This window comes from Prinia subflava, chromosome 1 (assembly GCF_021018805.1).
Source record: "Prinia subflava isolate CZ2003 ecotype Zambia chromosome 1, Cam_Psub_1.2, whole genome shotgun sequence".
NCBI classification, from domain to species: domain Eukaryota; kingdom Metazoa; phylum Chordata; class Aves; order Passeriformes; family Cisticolidae; genus Prinia; species Prinia subflava.
Window position 1 is genome coordinate 27,372,744 of NC_086247.1, and position 26,550 is coordinate 27,399,293.

General features: G+C 37.4%; 1 protein-coding gene across 3 annotated transcripts in view; it reads right to left on the minus strand.

Moving 5' to 3' along the window:
- Positions 1-26,550, minus strand: part of RALYL (RALY RNA binding protein like) — a 376,210-nt gene that overhangs the window by 20,315 nt on the left and 329,345 nt on the right. Inside the window, exons 5-9 of one of the 3 annotated variants that reach the window (XM_063391836.1) lie at positions 17,307-17,354; positions 13,949-14,112; positions 13,216-13,296; positions 4,648-4,761; positions 179-357 (exon numbers count right to left, since the gene is read on the minus strand). In XM_063391836.1, the coding sequence (XP_063247906.1) occupies positions 179-357; positions 4,648-4,761; positions 13,216-13,296; positions 13,949-14,112; positions 17,307-17,354 (586 nt within the window). The remainder of the gene's footprint in view (positions 1-178; positions 358-4,647; positions 4,762-13,215; positions 13,297-13,948; positions 14,113-17,306; positions 17,355-26,550) is intronic. The other 2 variants (XM_063391841.1, XM_063391843.1) reach the window with 2 other exon arrangements.

Consider the following 26,550-nt stretch of genomic DNA (forward strand, 5'->3'; position numbering starts at 1 on the left):
TTCTCCTCAGAGGTTCCTAAGCTTAATTGATATTACTGTGTGTGAGGAGTGTAGTTCTAGTCACTAGTTACAGAACATCACAGTGCTACTGTGAGCTTATTTTGCTAATCCAGACTGTTGGTTCTCTGTGCTTACTTGTAGGAACCATGTGGACAGACATGTCGTGGTTTTTCCTTACCAGCTCATTGCTGCCATCCTCATCAAAATCCTCCTCTATCCCATCAGTCATATCTTCTCCATCCCCATCTGCATCTGGCCCTCCTTCAATTGGCTCTTCCGTAGAGTTATCTGCATTCTCTGATATGCATTCCTCTTGAATCAAATCAGCATTATCTTCCATTTGTTTCTTTTGGGCTTCTGTAAGGAAAACATACTCTATAGAGATTCAGTAACCTTTCCTATTGGTGGCAAAGGAAAGTGCTCTTCAGAAGAACCCTAAGCTTCTATCTCCAGATGTGCTAGCTTTGCAAAATTCTGTGTGATAATGTCTACCAGGCAAATATGATTGAAAACTTTTCTTCCAAAAATTAGTGCATAAATAAATAACAATATCAATATAGCCATCTACCCCATCCATGCTATGCAGTAGATAAAGGCTTGATTTACTAATAGATGCAGCTTTTGGATTTTCTGTACTTGACTTTGTCTTGGAATCCAATTGGCATAATCATCAGATGTTTTTTCAAGTGCAGGCAATGAGAAATATGTAAATATCTATGGTCTGAGAAGCAGAAGGCTGTTAATTGCCAATAAATGAACACGAATTTGTGTGAATTGACTGTGAGTATATCTTAACATATAGGTAACCAACAAATCCTTTTAGACAGGTAAACATGTTTTTATGGAGTAAAATATCCATTACTCCTCATTGGTATAACATGCTGAAGTAACTGGAGAATGCCGCCCTCCGATCAACCAAATATTGGCTTCCTGTATTTTCTGCAAAGTGGTGAAAGGAAAGATCATTTCCATGGAGGCCTGAGGAATCTGTTCTGGTTGACTTCATGAGGGAGAGTAGCTGCATTCTTGTGACTAGATATTCAGAAACTCCTGGATATGCTGAGGAGCTTCATCCAAACAGCACAAATCCAGAGGAAGACTGATGGAAAAATGACAGAGATAGTCTGGCTAGAAGAATGTTTGGAGGGATCAGAATCTTATTCCTATCATGTCATGAACTTATATGAAAACTTTATGTACTCAAAGTGAATCAGGTCAGAGAATTGGTTGCATGCAACTAGAAGAATAATGTCTTTTCAATCTGAGGGTGATCAATGACAGAATTCCTAGAACAAAATTTCTTCCTCTGTAAGACTGACTGCTCTGTAACACTAGTAGTCCATTACCTATCTTGGACAACCAATGAATCAAGTATTGCCTTGAAGCTCTATATTCTTGAAACTCTATGAGCACATTATTTTTTTACCATAAATTATTACCAGCTACACATACTATTCAAATCTGATTGCATTTTTCTGTTCCGTAGTCTTAAACCAAGACATTTGTTTTACCTTTTGACTTTGCACATTTATTTTGCCACTTACATTCATCTCTTTAGTCTGCATTAGTCTTTAGTCCCTCATTTTCAACTTTGTTTACTGAAGAAACAGAAAAATTAAGCTTTCCTCTCTCAGTCACATAGTGTCTTCAGAAAGATTCTTAGATTTAAAGAATACAAAGTCATCTTAGACAGCTGCCTCAAAAGTACTGTAGTCACATGTATTAGCAAAAAATCAGCCTATGGAGCTTCATCTTCTCCTGGTAAGGTTCTCCATGCAATGCCATGCTAGTTATAAGTGATTTTGTTACTTGCCCTCTGAACAGAGAATTATGGATTGAATCACCCATGTCTTTTATGTCTGGCCCTACCATCACTTCCTGTCTCAAGCCACTTCTGAGATCACTCAGCTCTGGCAATGACAACTGAATCATTTTTGGTTAAGGCTTTTGAAAACAAAGTTGCTGAATTGATAAAAAGTACATCTAAATGGGAAACCTAAGATACAGCTGCTAAAAAATTAGGTCGCCTAATTGTCCTAATGAGAACATAGACTGGTTCTTCAGAGGAGGCTAAAATACTCTCTCAGTACCCATCTCTTTTGGGCTATTCTGAGAAGCTAAGTTCCTAACTTTCAGCCAAATTAGAGCCTAATCTCTAATATTACAGGAAGAATATTCTCTAACTTTTTTTTTTTTTCCCACGTCAGAACATCTTATTCCTGGATTCCCGGTTCAGATTTTTGCAAACAAAAGAGCTATTTCTACAGTTTTTCTATGTACAGGAAATCCTATTTTTTATAATCCCCACTATTGCAAAGGTTAGGGGTTGATAATAGAAAAAGCCAGAACACCAGCTGTTACTGTATGGAGGGTTTTCATGCAGCAGTAGAGCAGTAACCATTGTATGCACTGAGCTTGTCCAGCCTGTAACATCACATTCCTCCAAAGGTAACAACTTTTAGGGTTAAAAATTAAATATTCTTCAGGAGAGTGACTCAAACTTAGGAAACCAAAAGAGCAAGATGATGGCTTGATTGTTGCTCTATGTAAATGTGACACAGATCCTCGCTCTGATCCCAGCCTAAGTGAGGCCATACCTTCTGGCAGAGGAAAATAAGAAATAACATTGCCAATCCATAGAGAAGGAACAAAATCATCTCATCATCTCCCATCTGACACTCTAAATCAAATAGTTCAGCTACTGATGTAGCTTACACAAATCTTTTAGGATCTGCAGCCTAATCACCCAGGCTGCATAACCCCCTTCATCAGCTCAGGAAACTTAATTTGGGTTCCATGCTTACTGGTATCTTTGAGGTGTTTTTCTCCTCACAGCCTCCAATGGGAGGCAAAGAATACAAGGGATGTGTTCTGCACCTGATGTTTTAAAACGTCCTTATTCTGAAAAAAAATTTAATATCTGAGGATATTCATTGCTTGTCTTCAGAAGGCATAAGACTATGACAATACTAATCAACATTTTCCTCTTTGACCTGATTTCTACTTAAACGAGATCATTACAGTCCTTTAATAAAAGTGAAAATTGGATATCAAAGTACAATGATCTGCAGATTGTTTTGCATAGTAATGAATATTTCATAAAAGCTCCCCAAAGGAGGGATGCACAGTCAGAGTATTTCAATGCATAAGTGATTCAATGGAGTACCTTACAATTACATCTTCACCAATTATACCAACTTTGATCCAACTTGCATAAAGAACAAAATAGAATCTAATGAATACATATTGTGCACAATTCTCCTGAAAGAGATAATCACACTCTTTACTAATGATTTACCTTAGACTTGAAAAAAGCCTTCAACTTTGTGAGATAAATTGCAACAGCTGGGGGACTGCCTGTCAACTCAGAAAACGTTTGTAAAGATAAGTTATTTTTCAAAGATTTTTTAAAAGTTACTTAGGAACAGGAGGTATCCAGATCTAATCTTCTGTTTTGACTGTCAGCTTTGTAACTCTCAACCGCTAATTCCCAGTAATGTTTTAGACAGTCTTAATGGAACTCTCGTTATGTGTCCTGGTGGAGTTTTGGCTTTGTTTAACTGACTGCTGTCCAGATGCCAGGCAGCTGTGGGTTCTAAGGCAGAATTTCTTTCCCATATTTCACACAAAATTCATAAAAAGGTTGTATCACAGAATGGAGGAGTGAAAAAAATTAGAGATTTCATGAGATAAGGCTTCCATTTTCTTGCTCACTCTCAGAAAGATCAACTCACTAGTATAAAGCTCCTGTAAAAATATATATGTGATCTATAAGGAAAAAGCAAAGAAAGTAACATAGATAGGCATTAGAACTGAGATTGTTTTTATATATATCGTGGTGAAAATACAACCTTATAATTCTCAGGACGACTTTAAAATGCTTCCAGGTGAGATCATTCATCTAAGAAAATGAACTTGATGACCTGATTGAATTATAAACTAGTGTTAGATTTTTTCATTCCCAAGGTGTGCCTAAAACAAAAACTTTCCAAGCCAGAAAAAGGTTAAACTGGAAGTGTAACCACTTTTACAAAGAGGCCAGTGCTTCACTCAATAACTGAGATTGGAAAGTATCTCTGGACTCTCCAAGTCCAATCCCTCTTCAAATTAGGGACAAACTCAAATTTTGGCCCAGGTCCATGGGTCCTGAGCCCAATGAGTTTTGAGTGTTTCCAAGGATGGAGCCACTATGGTCTCTCTGGTCAACTCACTATACTGCTTACTTGCATCTCTTTTCCTTATATCAAACAGATTTTTTTTCCTTGCTTCAATTTGTGACTATTGCCTATTGCCCAGGCAAGAATTCTTGATATATACCATCTGTTAATTTTTAATGTGCCTAGCACAAGCATCCCCATGGTCAAAAACTTCTAGCTTAATTCTGTTCAATCAGTTTTTTAGTGATATTTTGTTTCCAGAACAACTAGAAAAATTATCTTGTGCTACTACACCATAAAAAACAATTCTTAAATGATGATACATATTCTATGAAGAATATTAATCTATCCTCCCAGGAGTTTTACCTGAGAGTTAATTTGCCTTGCTTCAGGCCTCCAAAATTTCAGAAGGCTTCTCTTCTCTTTAGTCTGCTTGACTGGTAACGAGGTTCTAATTTAATTCATTCCACCAAAAATGGCTTTTACCTACCTGCTTCAGCTCTTTGCTGCTTTTCAATCTTTTCCAGTCTCCCTAGCAAGGAGTCAATTTTTGTTTTGATTTGAGTTAATTCTTTCTTGATTGTTTGCAACTCATCTGATTTCACTGTGGAAAGAGAGCAAAATGTAAAACATGAAATAAATTCTATTTGTGGTAACATTCCTCCTCCCAAGCAAAACATGTTCTTTTTTTTCTTTTCTGTCTAGTAGAAATTCTACTCCCTCATTTTTGTCAATATTTTCAGAGATTTGGCTTTTAAAATTAACATTGCTATTTAAAAATGCTGAATCCTTGAAAAGCACAGGATTCTAAGTGTTAATGGCAAGAGTTCATGTAATGTGTGTTGCTCGGTAATAATCACTTCAGGAAAAACACTTCAAAAACATTTTCATAAATCCAAGTAACTTTTACTTAAAAACAGCCTATAGTGAAAGAATAATTCAAATATGATAGACACGTCACAGTCTTGCAATCTTATTTTGCTGGATTGTTTTGTAATAATACTGCCAATAATATAAAGATCCCTTACAGTGGCAGTATGTATTCCCCAGCAAGAGTGAATGGTAATATAAGTGCTAGGGCAGCCAGGAATCTAAAGTTATATTCCAATCAAAAACTCATTGCAAGAGGTATCATGTTTTCTTTCTTAAAAAGCTTTCAGTTCAGTTTTAGTTGGCAATTTCTTGTAATTTTCCAGCTATGGATAATATATAAAAACATTTCATTTGATGATCACATCCAAGGACGTGGAGGCATTGCCTTTAAATTATTAGCTGAAGTTTCCAAATCTTTTTCGCACTGGTTTACTCTTCATTTCTGTTTATTATTGCCCTCCCACAATCTAACCCAAGAAGGAGTAACTGCTTTGGAGGTGTTTTGGCTTCAAAAGAAACAGCACTGCAGCCTTCATAAATTACCTTATTATTTTAGCATTATCAGAACATGTATTTTATACTCAGAAGGTGGTCCAATCAAATTCACTTGCCCTGTTTGTGCTAGGATATCATGTGGAAAAGGTCAAGAGGAGAAAATGGCAACCCTGTGCTAGCATGGAAGAATAAAGCCATTTATAAAGGGCCAGAGTAGGCAACAGAGCTGTTAGTCTCACAACTCTTATAGGAAGAAATGGACCATCACCATGAAGGACTGGCAGTGGAAGAGCACTGAGCTGTGTTACTCCTCCACCTCTGCTGTAGGAGGATGTGCATTGACTTTGGTGTGTGCATCGGGAGAGTGGATGCACACAACAGGAGGGTCCTTATTGAGCTTGGGAAAAGGGATGTTCTGCTATGAAGATGTTCCCTTTCTGTCAAAAGGGTCTTCTGATTGCATCTTGCTACATGAGTCCTGTTCATTGATCCTTGGCCATGTCTGTTATCATGGTATCTCAGGTAATTTGTATTGGGCAGTCAGTCTGATGATGAAGTGTGAAGACAAGCTCTTGCCTACTTCAGTGATAGTTGATGAGTATGTGTTTGCTTCAAATTAGCCTTATTCCAAACTTGGAGCATATTCACTGAAGTTGAAACCAAAGATTTTTATCTTAGGGTTTGGGCCATGTGCATTATAGTAAAACATGTCAGCTAAAGGCAGTAGGTTGCTATATGTGATAATGCACTTTTTGAATCATGCTCATATTGAGAAACTGCATTACCTCACAGTATAGGCTGAAACCTCGGATCTCACATTGAATGAACAGAAGGACTCAAAGGAAAAAGCATAAAACTAACTTTCGTGCTAGACTCTTATATGCTATACAGTATTTGATGGAATTATTTTTTGTACTTATAGAGTGAGGGTTTAAAATGTTCTTAGAGAAATAAAGGGTCACTCTCCAGTCCCACAGATCTGAAACAAAATTATAAGATTCTGACAACTATATATTTAGAAGGTTACGGGTTCCCCGGGGGAAGTGGTTGGTCCGTGTTGGAATAGCAAGGTAGCTCAGAATCCAGAGTGAAAGAGTGTGAACTGCTCCAATGAGGAATGCTAAGTGCTGGCAGAAACCCACTATGAAGCCTGTTGGGAAGACACTCCGTGCAGCCAAGCTGTTGTGTCAGGGATGCTCCCTTGACTGGCAAGCTGCAGGCTGGCCAAGCCAAAAAGTCAGACTCAGAAGTGACACTGCAAGGACCTGATGTATTTGTTTCTAGTCTACTAATCAAAGCAGAAAACATTTGCACATCTAAGTTTGACAAGGAAACAGGCACATGCATAGCGCTGCTGTTCAACTCAGGTCTGCTGCACAGGGGACTTACATGTGGTGTCTCTGGAAAAACTATGCTGGGAAGAACATGGCACCAGAAGGAACAAGACAACTATGAGCATTCAAGGAACAAACCCCAGTGGAAAATACAAGGGAGTGCTGGGCAACAGATGACTGAATGTGAGCCAGCGTGTGCCCAAGTGGCCAAGAAGGGCAATGGCACCCTGGCCTGTATCAGCAGGAGTGTGGCCAGCAGGAGCAGGGCAGGGATTGTCTCTCTGTACTGGGCACTGGTGGGACACCTTGAGTGCTGTGTCCAGTTCTGGGCACCTCAACTGAAGAAAGACTGAGGTGCTGGAGAGTGTCCAGAGGAGGGCAATGAAGGCAATGAGGCTGGTGAAAGGTCTAGGGGGTAATTCATATGAGAAGTGTTTGAGGGAGCTGGGGTTGTTTAGCCTGGAGGAAAGGAGGCTCAGAGGAGACCTCATCACTCTCTACAACAAAATGAAAGGAGGTTGTGGATAGATGGGAAGTGTCTCCTTCTCCCAGATAACTAGTCATAAGGCAAGAGGACATAGCCTCAAGCTGTACCTGAGGACCTTCAGGTTGAATGTTAGAAATAATTTCCTTATGGAAATGGTTGTTAAACATTGTAAATGACTGCCTAAGGAGTCATCATCACTGGAGGTGTTCAAGAAACCACTGTCTGGCATTTAGTGCTATGGTCTAGTCGACAAGTTTGTCATTAGTTAAAGACTGAACTGGACGATCTGGAGTCTTTTCCAATCTAAATGATTCTATGATTCTATGATCATAGAGTCATTTGCTTCAAGTTAGCACTAAAAAGGACTGAAAGAAAAAAAGAAAAAATATCTCAACCAATCTGCACAAGTCCCAAACTTTCACTCTGTTTCCAAAATTGTGATGATGTAATTATTTGAATTGCTTATTGTTTTACCTTGCAGAGGATTGTACAAGTCTTCAAAATTATTCTCCTAGAGAAATTCCACTCTCAATTATAGATTATAGATAATGTAGTGGGTATTTCTGTAGTAAGCAGCAACTACCAAAGACAAATTATGAAGGACGTTGATGAAAAATAAGTTGAACACAAGCCAGATCTTTTGCTTGTCACAGGTTAACTGCATCCAGCAACTAAGCACCAAAGAGTTGGTCACTTCCCTCCAACACCCAGAAGGATGGGGGGAAGAAAATAAGAAAGGTAAAAGTGAGAAAACTCCTAGGTTGAGATAAGAACAGTTTATTAATTGAAATACCACATAATTATCATGATGATGATAACAATAATGATGATGATAGTAATGATGATGATAATGACAATGAAAAGGAAAACAAAAGAGAAAGATATAAAGTCCAAGAAATAAAAGCAATGCAAATGAAAACACCAACTGACAGGTGCCCTGAATAAGCCCTGGCAAACCATCCCTTTCATTTATGGTTGAAAATGATACCAAGGTCTGGAACATCCCTTTGGCCATCTGGGGTCACCTGTGCCAGGTGTGTCCCCTCCCAGTTCCTTGTGCACTCAGTCCTGTTCATTGGTGGGGTGGGGTGAAGCAGAGAAGGACTTGACTCTGTGTAAGTTCAGCAGTAACTGAAACATCCCTGTGTCATCAACACTGTTTCCAGCAGAAATTCAAAACACAGCTCCATGGTAGCTACTGAAAATTGACTCTGCCCCAGCCAAACCCAGCACATCGCTCTGTGTAGGGTTTGTGAGACCCCATCTGGAGTGCTGTGTCCACCTCTGGGCTCCTCAGTACAACAGGGAATGAAGAAGACAGAGCCAGACTCTTCTCAGTAGACCCCACTGACACACTAAAGACCTTTGACATAAACTAAAGCATGTGAAATTTCATCTAAACACAAGAATTTTATTTTTTCTTCCCATGGGTGTGGTCAGACACAGTTCTGGGGAATTTGTTTTGCAGGGCACTTGCACCAGCTGAGCTCCAGAGGTGCCTTCCAAACTCAGTCATTCTGTGAGTCTGTGATAGCACTTGGGAAGAACTCCAGGCTTTTAAAGCAGTGTTATGACAAAGATAAAATGCAAAGATTATAGTGCTCCAAGTGTCCTGCTTTGAGTATATAAATGCTCCTTTAAAACATCATGTATTGTTTTTTTAATTGATCTCAGGCAAGAAATTAAGTTGTTGGTAAACATGACACAAGAGCTGCATGTATCCAAAATATCTGTTCATCTGCTTTTGAGCAATAGAGTAGGAAATTAAAGTAACTTATTTTTTGGGAATTTTTTCCCAATTAACAGATAAATAAAATACAGCAGATACAAATACACATATTGAAAGGCAGAATAATTACTAATGAAATTAGTAATGGCAAAATATTTCAACAACTCTGATGTAAAAATATAAAAAAAACCAGGTGAGATTTGCTGATGACATGAAATTGAAAATATCACCTCTTCAGAGTAAATTGGAATGGAAGAAGAGGTCAGGTGACTTTAAGGAATGTTACATTAGAAAAAATGATGAGATTTCACTGAAAAAACTCCTACACTTAACAGCAGAAGTCCTACTCTTAGCACCAAGGCTCCTCAGCAGAAGAAGACTGTGACAGAATTATCCTTGGGTTGATAATAGACTATCACTATATGCAACCATGAGGAGGAAAGTGCAGTGCTAGGGTGTGCCAAATGATGTATTGCTAAAGATGGAGAAGTGTATTGACTTTGTATGAGGACCTGGTGAGTACAGATGGAACTACTGAATTCTTGCAGGTACATGTGGAGAGCAGCTGTGAGGATGACCACAAAAATGGAAAGCCTTTAGTGTGACAGAAGTGTTTTTCTTTCTTGCTGGAGACAAAAAATGGTAAAAAGAAATAACCCTTCTAGGCTAAGACAATGTTGGAACAAAAAAAGAATGTGAACAAATGAGAAACAAACTAAGCTGGAAATTACAAGAAACAGAAGAAAACCAAACCCTAACTACTTTTAATATGTATCTTAAAGGATTTGATAATGCTGATACTTGCAAGAATGAGGAATTTGATTCAGTGACCCTGTCTAGACCTTTGTGGCCTTCTAGAAGGCATCTTTCATTAAAGCATCTAACACCAAAGGAGACAACCACATCCAGCATAAGAGGTAGAAAATTAATGTCAATTGCATTTTTAAAAATGAAAGTGCTATTGTTGAACTACAGCTATATTTGTGAAATTATATTTGCTGTAACTGAAAATTGATTAATCCACAAATCATGATTCAGATTTCTTTGGGACGAAATGTAATGTATTTTTATCTAAGCCCTTCATGTTTAATATAAAATATTTTATTGTATTTTATTACTTTGGATATCACTGAAAAATGGATCAGCTGATGAAGCTAAATATAGTCTATGAGTCAAAATTAATTCATTTAAAGGCATAATTAAATAAATATTTTAATGTCTTAAGTGTCTACTCCTTAATTTCAAGCACACAGGGTATAAAAGATTTGATTAATATTTTCCTTCTGATTTCAGATGTGTAAAATGAAAGTGCATACCCTGAGAGCTTCAATTTCTGCATTGTAATAAAAAGTGAGCTCTTCCTAGTTCTAAATAGCAATTTGAATGTACTGCTTAATACCATTAACATGAAGAACTACTATGTGTGATTAACCCACCAACATATTTAATTTTGTGAGTTACTTCTGGTAATTTGGTAATTCCGATTTATGTTTTTCTGGTCTTTGGAATTAAAAAAAAAGCAAAATATTGATAACTGTTCCTGGAAAAATTGTGGATTTAGGAAAGAAATCAAATCTTCCTAATGTATTTTATATTTTATGTATTTAAAACACATATTGTCACTTTTTGGTGAAACAAGAGTTTACAGTGCTGGCAGATACTATTTTTGCAGATGTGCTCATCAGTGAGCAAGACATTTTTGATACTATATTTTTTGTAATATCTTTGTACAACATTAAGCCTTTGCATTTGGATTTCTGTTTTTCAGAAGTGAGTCCTTTTGGTTCTGTGATTTCATTTAGGAGTCTCCTGTGTTCTGACCTTTAGTGTAATAATACATGGGTTCATTTTCTGGTTCCAGTCTGAGTGTGAACAGTTATATGTATGAGATTTCTACTTACATCTGAACGATCACTTAGGGAAAGTGATCTCATGACAGTTTTGCTATATGGGGATGTAATTTTCCAAGCATAGTCAATATAATTTTGACATTTTAAATTCTAAATGTGCAATTAAGGTGTTTTATGGTATTACATTTCATTAAAACTCAAAATAGCTTCCTTCCCATGAACTACATTTCTCCTTATTGAAGAAATCCTTTATTTACCTAACAATAAATTAATGTTAGAATCCACAGTACATTAGTTCAAGGGGTTCAGTTTAGCAGTGTAGAGTAGGGGGCTTCAAAATATTAAATTACATCCTCCTGCAATTTAATATAACTAACTTTTCCAAGAAAATGGCAAAGGAAGTTGCAAACATACCTTCTCTACTTTCCAAATTGAAGTTCTAAGGGAAGGGCCCCACCATTTCTCTGGTAAAAGTCTTACAATAAGCTGGATAATATTCCTGTCCAAGTCAACAAAATCATGTTTCTACATTTATGATGGGTTGACTAGAACTGACAAAAAAGGAAGTAATTCTATGGGAAAATTAGGTATGAAAATCTGTATGCTGTGTGTCTGACTCCTCTTAAAAATGTGCTGCATGCAGAAGGAATATTTTGTGCAGTTTATTTAATCACAATAAAAAGTGTATGATTTTTTTCCGATTGTCATTACAATGAATTGAGGATAGAAACCTAAAAAGGGCCAAAATGTCAGCCCATGTTTTCAGTGATGCACCTTGCAGCTCTCCCGTCCGTTAAAGAGCTGGATCCAAGGATGATCTTGTCACCCAGAGCTCTAAGACTGACACTTCTAGAATTCAGATCTTACCTGAATTCATTGAAGGGTACCTCCACTGTCTGTTTGGATCTGGACACTCCTGATTGCACTGCCATTAAATAATTTACAGTTTCTGCAATATTTGTCATAATTTGCAGGCAGTGTTTTGGAAATCTGATAGCAAGTACCTATTGATACTTAGACTATGTTTGAATCCTACAATCTATGCTACACATTATTTAAGTCCTGACACGGTATTACAAAGCATTTTTTGAAATGCAGAAGAAATAAAGCAGATTTTGCAGTAGTTCTCAGGAACAAATATCTTTATGTTAATGTAATATTCTCTGTCTCATTCATTACAATAGAAATTTAAATTTCTGGGTGAGAGCTTTTCTTGACATCTGTTGTGATACAAACACTAAGATCCTCAGCTCTCTAGAAGAATTTTATAGTTATTCTTGTTCTGGACAATGAGAACAATATATTTAAAAAGTTATCTGAAAATAAACTCTCTTTTCATGGCAAAGTGAGTGAAAAAAAGCCCATTCTTATCAATGCATACTTTAGGACAGTTAGTAGTTTGAATGCACCAATACTACTAAGTATTCATATTGATAAGAAACAGTAAATGATGAAATGAGATCTAACTAAAGCTTTGATTCACTGTATGAAAACCCAAAGATCCAAGGACTGAAAAGGACTAACAAAGGAATGTAAGTTCTGAGTTTCCTAAGTATCTTGAATTGCATCCTTTCTTTTAAGATAATAGAAGAAAACAGAATTTAATACTTAAAGTATTGAGGAAAGATTTAGTTCAAGGTGAGTATGAAAATATCTAGACTCACGTTCATCCTCCAGAAAACAAAGGAAATGTTGCTATTCCCAGACATCCTCTTAGGGTCTGAGTGAGCTTCATAATATGACACCTAAATTTAGATATCTTCCTGTGTATTAAGCATCAAAGCTCTTGTTAGAGGTAATGGGCCCCCAGCCCATTCATTCCCTGCAGACTTGGAAGTGATTTAACTGTATGTGCACCAGATTTTCCCTGTCAGAGCATCATCCTTTCCAAGGAATGCCTTGAGCTCCTTGTTCCTGAGTCTACATTACCTTTAGCTGTGTTTACCACATGCCCATTTTTTCAGTAACATGCATTTACATGTTTATTGCATGTTTTCATTCAGGGTCTCTGATATCATCAGGTCATACAATAGGATCTAGAATGGATCCTAATGGGCTCATGAGATCCATCTTCTTTGTTTGATACTAGCATGTAAGATTTGAATATGTTGTACAAATAGAATATATGACTGGGTCCTGTTGATGCCATAATTAACTCCTCTGGCAGTAAGAAGTACAGTTGATGGGTTCACTTATTTCATGGTAAGACAGCATGATTTTTTGCTGGCCACTCTAGTACTGCAAAAGTCTTATTGAAGTTCCTTCAGTCTTTCTAGTATCTGATCCCTACCTGATCTTTCTCTTCCTCTTCCAGTGACGCTTCCAAGGACAGTATCACTCCACATAAGGGGCAGGGGAAGACGGGTGGGTGCTGAAAGATGCACGAAGAGGAAGATGAAGTTCCCAGGACATACTAGGGAGTGGGGAGCTTGGTGAGCTTGGATGAGGGAATGCCTATTTTTCATCGGCTCTTCTAGGGCCAACTCACTAAAGAAGGGTTAAGTAAGCCCAAGTTGCCAACCCTGTTTTGAACTTCCTTTAAAACAGACAAAGACACTTTGTCTCTCTCTACACTCAAAGGAATCCATTAAAAAAGTACACAAAACCCAGCCTCCCCTGTCCCCCTCCAGTCCATCCCCACCAGCTTACATACAACCATCAAGCCTCCAGAGAAATCAATGTGCCTCTGTCTGTCTATAACAAGATTATTACCTGTTTTTTATTACCAGCAATTCCTGAGATCTCATGATGTATGAGCAGTCAGGTTGGAGGAGATTTTAAAAAGGCTTTTTCTGAAACCAAGGGAGCAGGCCAAATGTTGAAAGAATTTCCTTCTAAAATGTTACCAGTATGCTCCTTGATTTACAGGAAAAGCCTGGAAGCTTTGGTATTCAAACCAGTTTTTCAAGCTAGCGATTTAGGGTAGGAAATGACTGCAATAGGGCTATATAGTGGAAGCTGTCTGTTTGCAGAAATTGCTAGGATCATTGTTTCAATAATATCCAACGATATGAGCAACTCACATTTGGATCCTGAGGAAGAAGCCCCACTCGAAGTGGATCGTGACGCTCCCTTCATGGAGAAAACCCCTTTGCCTCTACGAGTTGTTGTCACAGCCACTCGAGGACGTTTGAGGGGAATCACTGCACGGGGCGGTGGGGGGACACGGCCATGGTAATCAAACAACCTAGAAAAGATTAAGTCAGCTGGACTCCATAAACCCTCTGTGATTTCATGTCATGGGAGCTCTGTCAACTAATTTTGCATGTTATCTTTGAGAAAATTACCCTTTGAAACCGTAATCACTTTATATCAAGTCAAATTAAATTTCAAGGACCTGTGCACATTAAGTGCCTTATTCAGATTTCAGTCACACACTGGTGCACAGACCAGCTCAGATTTTTTGTGTGTCATTTAAATGAAGGATGTATTATGGGACTCTGCTATTTGCTGAATAGAGAATCCATAACTTGCTTTCCACAGGTCCACATCATTTCATTGTTCGCAGCCAAGACCAGTACATTTTGTTGTGACATTTCAGCTCCTTTATTACATGCATGGCTTAAATTCTACTTTTCTATCTGCTGTTCTTAAAGATGTAAAACTAAAGTACAAAAGAGAACTTTCCTGAAGACAACCATCACCATAAAAAAATATCCTCCAGTTTGTAAAATAGCGAGTCTTTGCATATGTTCTCTATTGAAGATGAATCGGTGTAGAAATGCTAAAATATCCAAGCATGCTTAATAAAAAAAAAAAAAAGTTCAAACCAAAACCACTGTAGCAGGCAGATACTCAAACTTTTACCACTACAGTCAATAAAAGGTACTCTATGACAAAAATTAACTTTTATTCCCAAACAGTGACTAATCCTAAAAATACAGTTATCAATAGCAGGTAAATAACCTGTGTAGAGGGAAATAAAGGAAGTAGAAAAGATGATAAAAGCAACAGATATATTTAGAACATAAAAGATTTGTGTTCTGGATATGGTAGGTCAGGAGAAGAAAGTTCAGAAACCAAAGATTTCCAGTTCAGAGACTGAAGCAGAGGGATAAGCAACATCCTCATAAAATATTCTCAAATTTACTTGCAACTAGTAATTATGGAAATTTATAACCGCAAGTTTAATTTTCAGAGCTGTGAGTACTGTCACCCAGCTGGGCAGATAGATGCATGTTTGGAAACAGACACACAAGAAACAGTAATTCACTCACCACAGCATCTAACAGTATGCTGAACAGGAAGCAGAGTCAAATCTTCTAACCCATTTCTAGCAAGTAAATACCTCAGTGCTTAAATCCAACCACACTTCTGCCTGTACTCTAATCCCACAAACAGTGTAACCATCTCCCTCCTTTTCCACAGCTGTCTACAAAATGTGACACAGAGATCCTGTCACACTCACTGAATGAAATCCGTGACCTCAAATATTCCCACAAATGAGCATCTTCTAGCCATTTTTAGCATAACTGAAGACTTGCGTGTGAGGATGAACATTAAACTGTTTTTTCTACTTTTAACAAAAATATTAGTGCTTATTGTCACTCATCACTTATCATATTAAATGATCTGCAGGTTTGTCCCAAACTCTTTTTTGATTTTACTGGGAAAAAATACTTCTGAAGCGCAATAAGCTGTCATGCAGAAGTTCACAATGTGATTATTAGTCCAAAAGTGATTTTTTTTTTAGCTTCCAATAGTTTGTGTTTAGATAATATAGTGAAATGTGAAACTATGTTTCCTTATCTTGAAATATATAAAAGAATGTTTATCTAAGTGACTGTTATATATTCCTACTTTTGTTTGTGAAACTATGCCATGCTTTTGGGTTTGGTATTTTGTTTCATCACATTCTGTATATTCCAATAATATGCTTTCTTTCAATTAAAACAATGCTTCCATTTATAGTTTTGAAGTACCATGCCTGTTTTCCTTGTGCTCGTAATATGAGAAATGACAAAGAGAAATGCTGGGTTCCAAAGCAATTCTTTGCCCCATGTCTTGTTGTGACTTTACCATGTTTGTATCCCCGATCGCCTGTTCTGTTTATGCTGGATATTAAGTTCTGCACCTTTAAGACTGGTTCTGAGCGTGAAGGGGGAGAACTGAAATGCACAGTTTGTTTTCAGAAGCTGCACTTGCTCCCCAGCATCCTTCACACAGACTTTGTTATCTACAGCATGGACAGCAGGAGAGAGCTCTTTGCTTTTAGTTATTTTTTTTTAGCTAGCTGAGGTAGAGAAGTTCCCCAGACAGTGGGTTTTCTGTTTCTTGTAACTCTTCAGCCCTGCTCTGGACTGAAAACCCAGAAGAGCACTGGGAGCTCACAGCTGTGGCCCACCAGGGCCTGGAACGTGGCATTCCAGTGCCAGAGGGACTGATGAGAGACTGAGTGAGCCAGCTACACCCATGACAAGGACTTTCTGATCTCACTTCTTTTAGCTTTGCCCAAAGGGGCCATGGTAATTCACACGCAGAACCAAAACTAGTGGTTCAAATTGTACTCACATCAGGAGAAAGCAAATATGAAAATATTGTTTCTATATTTTTCCTACTGTGCTCCTAGGCAGAAAGGTATATAGCACATGCTAACTTAACTTCTGGGTGTAAACTGTTCCCCTCCTACTGTCCACTGCTTTACATAAAAGAAATATCAGATTAGAACAGGTTGGTGGAGCAATGCTTTTTTTCCCTCTGATTCTTGTCTTGTTCTGTCATCCAACTAAATTGCTGTAATGCAAAGACACAGCACTGCTGGATAACAACTTGGTTATCTGTGATCATTCATGCTGCTCCTGTGTTGTGGGGATTTTGCTGCATCTGAATAAATACATTTTCACAGTGTTGAGAGAGGCTGTGTGTAACTACTCAAGGCAGAATCTCCAATTGCTCAGGCATCCAAATCCTTTTTGTCCTATAGGAACACACTGCTCAGCTTGTGCTTTTGCTTCTCTCAAGGTTCTTCTGGACTTGTAAATGTTCTTGGAACATTCTTGAGGAGACATTGTATCTTTTTGTACACATGGATGAAAAGACAAAGCCAGGAGCATCATACTGAAGAATTTCACAGCCACTATACATCACAGTGAAAGTAAGGATGGAAGAACTCTATTTAACTACCATTAAATTGTTCATCACAGCAAATACCCCAAAAGCTCTTACAGAAGGGTAAAATCAAAAGACCTGTTTAGTAAGCATACATTTGGTGGTGGTAATCTTCTCTGTGCACTATTAAAAATAGTCATCTGATACACTATATAAATAATCCAATAAATAATAGATAAAATCAGAACTGGCCTGTTTAAACAAACAGTGGGGTTATATTATCAATAAACATTAGAAATTATGTAGGATGTACAAAAATATAGGCACACATACCGATTGTAGAAATCATCTCTGTAGTAATCATAATCAAAGACATAACCACTGTGGAAAAACACAGAAAAAAGAGAATGAACTGGCTTATAGGAAAATGCACACTGATTAAAGCTTCTGTGGTAATCTTGGCTTGCTCTCAAATTTCTATTCCTTCTTCAAAGTCCTTCCACTTCTTTTGTACAATGTACAATGTATATTATGTTTGTCAATGCTGCTGTCAGCTATCTCTGTATATTTGGAAATGTGAAGTCTGGGGCACGCAGAACTGTGTAGCCAGCTGACAGCACATACAGAAAGGATTTAACACAGTGAGACAGCTCTGTAATTAGAGGATCATTTCAGTGTAATTCTCTGAGTGATCAAATAAAGTTAGCATTCCAAAACTGACACCCTCTTCTTTTTCAGTCTAACATAGCATCATCAGTGGAGTAGGAAGACAGTTAAATACATGAAAGAGTGGGAAATGAGTGAGAAGGTGAGCTAAGACAGTTATGTTGATTTAGAGAAACATGAAAAGGATTGGACTTCTTACTGATCCTTGAGTCCACGAAATTATTTTTATCAAAAAGAGAAAAAGGAAAAAGTTAAAAAATAAATGCTAAATAAGTGTAACAGGGATGCATTTCCTCTCAGGTTCAGGAAGAAATATACATACCAATCAGGGAAAAGACAGGCACCATCAAGGGAAACAAACATATGTGAAATTGTGAAAAGTCCAGGAGAAAACTCTTTTTGAGCTGTCAATAACAAAGTCAATCAATCCCAGACTGATCTTCTTGGTTTTGCATTCCATTAGCAACTTTCTACTTTTGTGGTGAAGAAATAGCAAAGAAGTTTTATCTCATACACCCAAAAAAACCCTCCAAGCCAGCAAACCAGTGAGCCAGTAAAGGCTCTGCATAGAGAAGTCACAAGGGTTTGTTACTCTGCCTAGTAATACATACTCTAAGTTTTCACTGTCCTGAGAAGGATTATTACGAACAGTGAGGAAAAGAAGCATGAAGAAAGTACCACAAAAAGAGAAGCTTTAAGTGAGAAAGGAAAAAGGAAGAAAAGAAAGAGGTAGAAAAGACAAAGCACAGTAGAAAGCTTTCCCTGAGAAAAAAGGGACATTATAGAATGATAGCAAGAGATAGGCTGGAAAAGATCTTAAAGATCAGCTACAGGTTTAAGAAGGTTTTCAGTACAGGGAATGAACTTGTGGATAATTTCTGCTCTTGAGCACTGAGCAAAAATGGATTTTTAGGGCATAATTTAAAGAATGTGTCAAGAATTCTACCAGAGCAGGTCAGGGCACAGTTTCCATGTCTGCCACACCTCTTTCACATGCAAGTGCCCAATTGCAAATGATAGAATAAGTTGTACTCTCTGTCTGCACAATATTGCAGCTAAAGATCATGAGAGCTGCAGACAGCTCTGGCCCTTTTTGTAATTTATTTGAGAAAAGAAATCCTAAGATGCATTTCATGTGAAACACTTGCTAAATTAAACAGCCCTGAGAGACTAGAATCCAGCAGCAGGTAAACTGTGTATGGCAGAGGATGCAAAATACAACTAAATAATCGTAGATTGTGTATAGTGATCATGTTTCTGTATCTTAACTTAATGCAAAACTTGATTAATTTTTTTTAAACTAATGACAGCTCTTATTTTGTGTTTCACTCCATTCTGCATGGAACTAAGAAGTAGCAGGTATCAAAGCTATTATTTTATTTAGAGCTATTCACAGCTTCCTAGTGGCTTTATTTAGCTGAATGATTAATAGCTTCAATAAGCCCATACTTAATATTCAATATGTGTTTTTAAAGTAGAAGATAACAGATAATTTGAAGGAAAAAATATTAAATTTAAAAGCCCTGCCACATGAAACCCTTCGCCTGGAGTTGATATTTATTTAATTTGCATATAGACCAGATAAATTCACTTTTTCAAGGTTAAAGACCATGAAACTAGTGAAGAAGAATTCACTGGCACCAGTTAGAGTAAGGCTGAAGGATGACTATGTTTTTCTGTAGTAACTTAGCTCTGGCTCACAGGATGGAATAAGGACTGCTGGCCCCTCAATGGGTATGAAAATTTTAAGTTGAATGATGATATTTCATCTGTAATAATATGTTGAAGAGATTATAGTGTGAAAGCAACCAGCACATGTCTCCATCTACAGCCATAATTGTTCCTACTTCTGCATCTCAAGGGACAGACATAAGATTTGGTCAGTGCTGCAGTTTAACACCAAGCAGAAAATTAGCACAGATAATCACTGGCACTGAGATCAAGGTGACTGCAAGGCTCTTAACCTCTTGAGAGTTATTCCTTAGCAACCCAACAGCCTGTGTAATGGAGGCGGCAGGTAATCACTCATATGGTGTTGAATACCAAATACTCAGCAGGTCAGATGCAGAGAAAGGTTTAAAGGAGCTTGTGAGCTGGTGGAGTCAGCAGTTTCCTAATGGCATTGTAAACAGGCAGATTACTTACCCACAAACACATGCCATCTCTACTGTATTAACAATAGAACTGTGTGCATGATGCTGATATTAATGCAGTAGACATGAAAAGACGCTGCTTTATGTGTCTCACAATGAGGCAAAGAAAACTCATCAAAAAAGAGTGTTTCTACTAAGCAAAAGTCATGGTTCCTTTTCCTAATTTAGTATCACCAAGGCAATCTTGTACAAGCTGTCTTTTTTGGTTTCACTTTACACCCTTCATATCTTTAAAACTGAGTATACCTGAAGAGTGAATGATTGCCCCATGACCGTATTTTCAGAGCTGTGATGCTGTATGTATTCAAAGCTCCTGTGCATGTCAGCAGCTGTACATGTGCCAAGTGGGCAAATAGACTGTTATGCTTCTGCACCCTTGAAATAAACCTATGGATGTAATTATGTCTTTATATACCTGATGTTGAAAATGTATTACTACAAAAGTACAATCTTTTTTCCACTCCCTATGCTATGACCCCAAAAGATGTTTATAAACTCATGATCACATACAGTTTTAACTTAGCTCCAAACATTATTGGTATAAGTGACTTTTCTGCAGTTATTCTAACTTTAGGAGAATTAATGCAGAACTGAATAGAAATACTATTGTTATTTTCCTCTCAACAAGACTTTTGTCTTCCATGTAAAACAGCCTTAGCTAATATCACTTTTTCTTTCCACAGATACAAAGATATATTTAAATCATAAATATTGACAAACAAGGCATAATGTATCTTAATTTAATTGACAGTGCTATTGCCATTTATACTGTCAGTTGCTTCTCTGTTGTCAGGCCTGAATAAAAATATTAAATATAAAAGCAATATTCCTTCAATCAAACTCTTTTGGGGAAGCACATATCAACCAAATGGTTGAAACTAGTATTCCAGTTATTTGTGAAATCATTTCTCATGTGATGTGAAAAGAGTATTAGAAATTGTTCCCGTTGAGTGCAGAAGAGAATCCATCTAAACTGATATGATGTTAAAAAGGAAGTCCATGAGGGCAACTGGATGATTTAGAGAAGCAGCATTGAGAGATGGAAACTTTCCCTCCTAGAAAATCAATCAGATGGAAGTTACTTTCATAAGTTGTTGAAAAAGCAGTGAAGATTTCAGGCCACTTTTCAGTGGATGGTTATCTACACTCTCAGAATGAGTCAAATTGATGGACTGAATCCCACCTTTACTTCAAAGAAAATTCGATTTTAAGTAAGGATGAGAATGCTGATAGAAGTGGAGGGACACTGTTGTTTTGCAGTTCAAGCTTTATGTTCTGCAGAGAAAGGGAACATTCTCCAGAACCTGCTTTTTTTATGACAGACTTACTGTCAAAAAGCAATTTTTTTCAGTGATTCCTTCAACTAATAGATTAGGTATTTACAGGAAAAAAGAGGTGGTTGGAAGAAAAAAAGTAATGGCAAAGAAGTATTTCACATTCATTTCCATAATGAAGTTATGAGGGCAAATAGATATAGTTGAAAAGAACAGCTTAACACCAAAATCCCCAATCGCTTGTCTCAAAATTGAACATAACCTACTATTTGTATATTTCAATTAAGGATTATAATGGCATAGTAATGTTGTAACAATAAGTTAATAAAGACTTTTTAAAGTTTTTTTTTCCTAATTCTGCACATTTATTCAATTAATAAGAGCAAGCCATATTTTTTCCTGAGTGGGGAAAAAATAAGGAGTTAAGTTTCAAATAGTCCAACATGGAATATATAATACTCTAAATGGATTTTTTTTTTCTGCAAAACTGAAAAGTTTTTTATAATTCTGATCTGAAGAGGCACATTTTGTCCAAGGAGGACATGTATACATAGAAAAGCTGACATACAATACTCCATTTTCTATTAAAGTATCTTTCTGCAAGCACTAGGCAGAATTTATTTGCAGTATGATTAGGCTGTATTTTTTCTGTCTCTAGATATTTTCCATCTCTACTCTCATCTTCTCTTCCAAGAACTCTTATCCCAATGAAATGTATTTTGAGAAAACTGTTGAACTTATTGTGCAACCTAAATTTTAGGCAAAACTTGGGCAAATATTCAAAGTTGCATATACACAGTAAGGTAATTAAAACTCCAGGACATTTTCCTGTAGAGGATTAGGCAAAGCTTGTGAAGCAGACAAGAACAAAGACATTGACATCAATATTCAGCTGGATCAGCTGGTTTCAGAGCTGTTCATGGAAGCAAGACAGACAATAGTGACAACAGTGATGCCTTACACTTTAGCTTTCATATTTTCAGATTCTGTGCTGCCTAGGGGTGTAGTTCTGAGCCTCATATTAAGTCCCAGTAAGCTCTTTTCACAGAGCAGGGAGACAAAACAAATCCTTTCCTGCTGAGGACCAAGGACAACTTTCAGGCCCCACAGCATAAACAATGATGGACTGAAGGGAGGAAAAAGAAGGATGGGACCTCACAACCTGAGGCTGTAATTGGACAATTAAACCCCAATATGCAAATGCACCAAAACTTATAAAACTGTAAGGTCTCGTGACTGGTCAGCCATTTTGTGACCATTCTAAGTCCACCTTGGGTGTAGCCCTGGTCAGGCTCCTGTCCTGCCCAAGGTGTATCCTAGAGGCCTTTTAATAAATAACTACTTTATTCTCTAGCTCTATCCATTCTCTATTTCAAGTCAGCCTTCCTAAGACATCAACAGCAGGCAAAACTAAACCCCAAAATTTTTCTGTACAGCTAAGTATTAGAATTCCCCCTAATTTAAACTACTTACTGTGGCTGCAGGCACAGCCTATAACAATGTTATCCTGATGCTCTTTAGAAACAAAATAGTAGCTTTTTAATATAAAGATACCTGTGTAAATTGACTTAATATCTCCTTAGCCTTTCCTCTCCTGTTGCAAAACTATTTTCCTGTCATCTAAAGTATTGTCCAATTATTTATGTTTCCCACAGGAACATTTCTTAGTAAGGTAAAGAAAAAGATTTCCAGTGGCCCAACCATTTCCCAAGGCATCCTTTAATTGTGTAGTCTAACTGAGGAATTTGTAATGTCTATACGGTATTACTTCTTCCCTGGTACAAGAGAGGTGGGTCTTGCCTCTTAAAAATCTGTTTTAAATTCAGTGTGTTGAAGGTACTACTGTCAAACCATACACATGTGATTGATTATCCAATTTGTTAAACCGTATATACATTGAAGGAGTGTCATTTGACTTGGTCTGCAACAGACTCCCATTGACAGCTGTAGGATTCAGTGATGGGTCTAGTGTTTCCACAGCATTTCACTGAACAGCAGATCAAATTAAAATCATAGTGGTAGCACTGGAGTTGAAAGACTGACTATTTAAGATTACAAAAACAGAACTCTGAAACTTTATTTACTTTTCAGAAAAGCTGTCTTAGAAGCACTGAATGAAACGCAAAAGCACGGTTCACAACAAATTAATTAAGTGAAATGTGACAACGTCAGAGTTCATGTAAAAGAAAAAAAATCTAGAAAATTGCATCATGTGCTTTCCTTCCCATTTTTCAAACTGTCAAAAGACTTAAGTTAAATTTGTGTTCTCATTTACATTAAATTTACTGATGTAATTTAATTGTTTTGGATTGAGCAAATCAAGGTTTAAAGCAACAAAGTGGAGATGTGAAACAGACAGAACTTTCAGTGTCCTGAGTACAGCTTGTGATGTCAAGCCATACTGATTGCTTTTCCAAGACAATGCTGGGCAAGTGCAGTTACAATATAAATGAAGATACCAGATTCTGTGAGTCAGCAACAGCATTCTTCTACTCCTGACCCACAGTGTAATAGTTTCCATGGTAAGTACATCTGATAAGGAGACTCTTCTATAACTGAGCACAGAAGTGGATTCAATTCCAGTCTGGTCAGAGATGAGTGGAAAGGGCAGTTGTGCATCACACAACCAGCTGTGCATCCTCTAGACGAGAGCTAGGGTTTAATAAATAAAACTGACTACACTTTCCTTGATTTCTGGAAATATTCCTAATACTTCAGTGCTTTGGAAGGCTTTATGTTCATTCACTTTCTGCATACAGAGTGAAGAAAACAAGATTTATTTTGTGTAAGGGAATTCAGAGAATATCACGGAAAGGTCTTTTGATTTACAGAAGGATAGTCAAGTGTCATCACTCCAAATTATCTCAATGTAAATCCAGAATAATGCTGTTGAAATCAAGGGATCTTTATTTTTGTCTTATACATGTCTGGATATTTTTATTATATTTATTCTCATAAGTGAAAGGATTTTTGTCCCAGATAACTGACTTGAGTGTAGCATATGCAAAAGGGGCTCATGATTTGTCATGACACTGCTGTTGCAGTTTCTCTATACAGTGCTGGACTGTAAGGAAAGCTGTTGATTTCTTCTCATGCAGGTATGAGGCAAGTATGAATCATCTAGCTGAAAATTTTCTATACATCTTTTCTAATTTACAAGAAACATTGTTTCACACTGATTAAGAGACCTTTTTCCCCTTAGAGAACCCTCACACTGGTTTCTTTTACCTACTTTTCTAATGTCTCAGCCAACTCAAGAACTGACGTTCTGTGCTTGTCTTTTTTGAGTAATGTCTTTTGATTAGGATGGGTGCTTTCTCATGTAACCTCATTCAGTTGTGCTTCTAACTTCCATAGCATGGAAGACTGCAGTCTTGATACTCTCCTGCTTTATTCTGCCTGGCATAATTCTTTATGGTTACCTCCAAATTCTAAAGGCATCTAACAATATGGGGTATTAATTGTTAATCTCTCTCTCTCATTGATGATTTTTGAGGAGAATATTCAATGTAGTTTAATCAGGGTACATTTTTGTCTTCAGGTTTTACCTGATTTTCACATGTCTAAGTTCTTTAAAAATACAGAAGTCACTTTTTTTAAATCACATATTGTAGACTCTGTCAAATATTGTGGTAGCAGAATTCATTGTAAACTGATGTTCCACTCTGGCTGCTATATCTTAAGGGAAAAAAAAAAAAAGAGTCAACTCACAGTAAATTTGGGGAATTCAGTATGTATTTTATGTGATCTTCCCATCATCTTCTGCCTTACACTTGCTGAACGTTACAGTACTTCTCCTGGAGACTCCTTCATATTGCTGTTTTAAGCTCCAAGGAAGAGTTGCACAGTTTGAAATTTTGACAACTTGCTTGCAGCAGATGGGCAAATTTCATTGGTTGGTGGTTATCGTCTGTTAAGAACATAACACTAACACTTGAGCAACCTGGTCTAGTGGAAGTTGCCCCTGTCTGTGGCAGGGGAGATTGAACTAGGCAGATCTTTAGGGTCCCTACCAAGCCAAATCATCCTGTGATTCTATGATTTGCCCAAAATAGGACTCATGGGACTTTATGCTTCCATTATTGCCATTTTCTGTAATATTTTCCCCCAGATTATATGGTTACAGTCCCTGACAGATGAGAGCTCTGCTTGCACTTTTATGCACCATGTCTAGTAAACATTTAAAGTTTCATTTAAAGTGGTTTACCACTGTGGGAAATGCACATTAGAATTTAACAGTAGAGGCACACCTTAAACTAAATTTCATTTAATATAGTATACTGAATTAAGCTACAAAAACAATTTAGTTCTGAGAATTGCTTTCAGCATCTCTTCCCAAACCTCAAGATTCTGTGGAGGAATGAACACTGCTGGGGGTCCCTCTCTGGCTCCTCCTTCCCTTCCCTGTTACCTTCTTACTAAACTCCGCTTGCATGATTTTTGCCTTCTCCCAGCAAACCCACATTACCATTACTCATCCTTATACAATTACATGGCTGGATTTTTACTTTTCTGTGAATGCTCTACACAGCAAGACAGCTTTAGTTTTATAGCCTATAAAGAGTCATCCAGAACATGAAATACACCTAAGTACTGACACCCAGACAAGGTCGGCTTGAAACCAAATCATACTTGATTCCAGATTTAATGTATAATCATGATTAATGTGTGTATATAAGTGAAGAGATTCATTTTGCCAGGAAACAAAGCCTTATTCAATACTTCTCAGGACCCTCCATCTCTGCTAAAGAAATGGGAACACTTTGGCACAATACTGATATATAAGCCCCAATAACGAGCTCCAGTTTTGTTTCAATAACTCCACTGTCTCAGAAGATATAGCTTCCATTTCCATCCCATATCCATTTGCACATCAAAAAAGGATAAATCTGCAGTATGAATTAGATTATTTGAGAAATGCTTCAGTTTTCCTCCTTTGTATATTGATCATAATTTCTGTGAAAGTGTTAGCTACTTTCAAATAGCTCAGAAAAAAGAGTTCATGTGAAAAATGCAGTCTGAAAGTTGGTAACTTTTCATTTTGAATGTTTATTGTTCATAGTTTGCCTGGAAAACTCTTTACTTTCTGTCCCTTGATTTAGATGGCAAGAAGATAAACAAGGCCATATCTAGTAGTTACTTTCTGCTAAATAACTGCTTCTGGCAAAAGGCATTGAGAGTGTTGGTTGAAAAGAAACTCTATGTGAGTCAGCAGTGAGACCACAAAGCCAGTTTTATTCTGGGCTTCATCAAAAGCAACATGAGCAGCAGGTGAGGGAGATGATTCTCCCCTCTATTCTGCTCTCATGAGACCCTATGTGCAGCACTGCATCCAGCTCTGTTGTTCCCAGCATTAGATGGATGTGGACCTGTTGGAGCAAATCCAGAGGAGGGCCATGAAGATCATCACAGGGCTGGAACACCTCTGCCATGAAGACAGGATGAGAGAGTTGGGGCTGTTGACCCTGAAGAAAAGGAGACTGG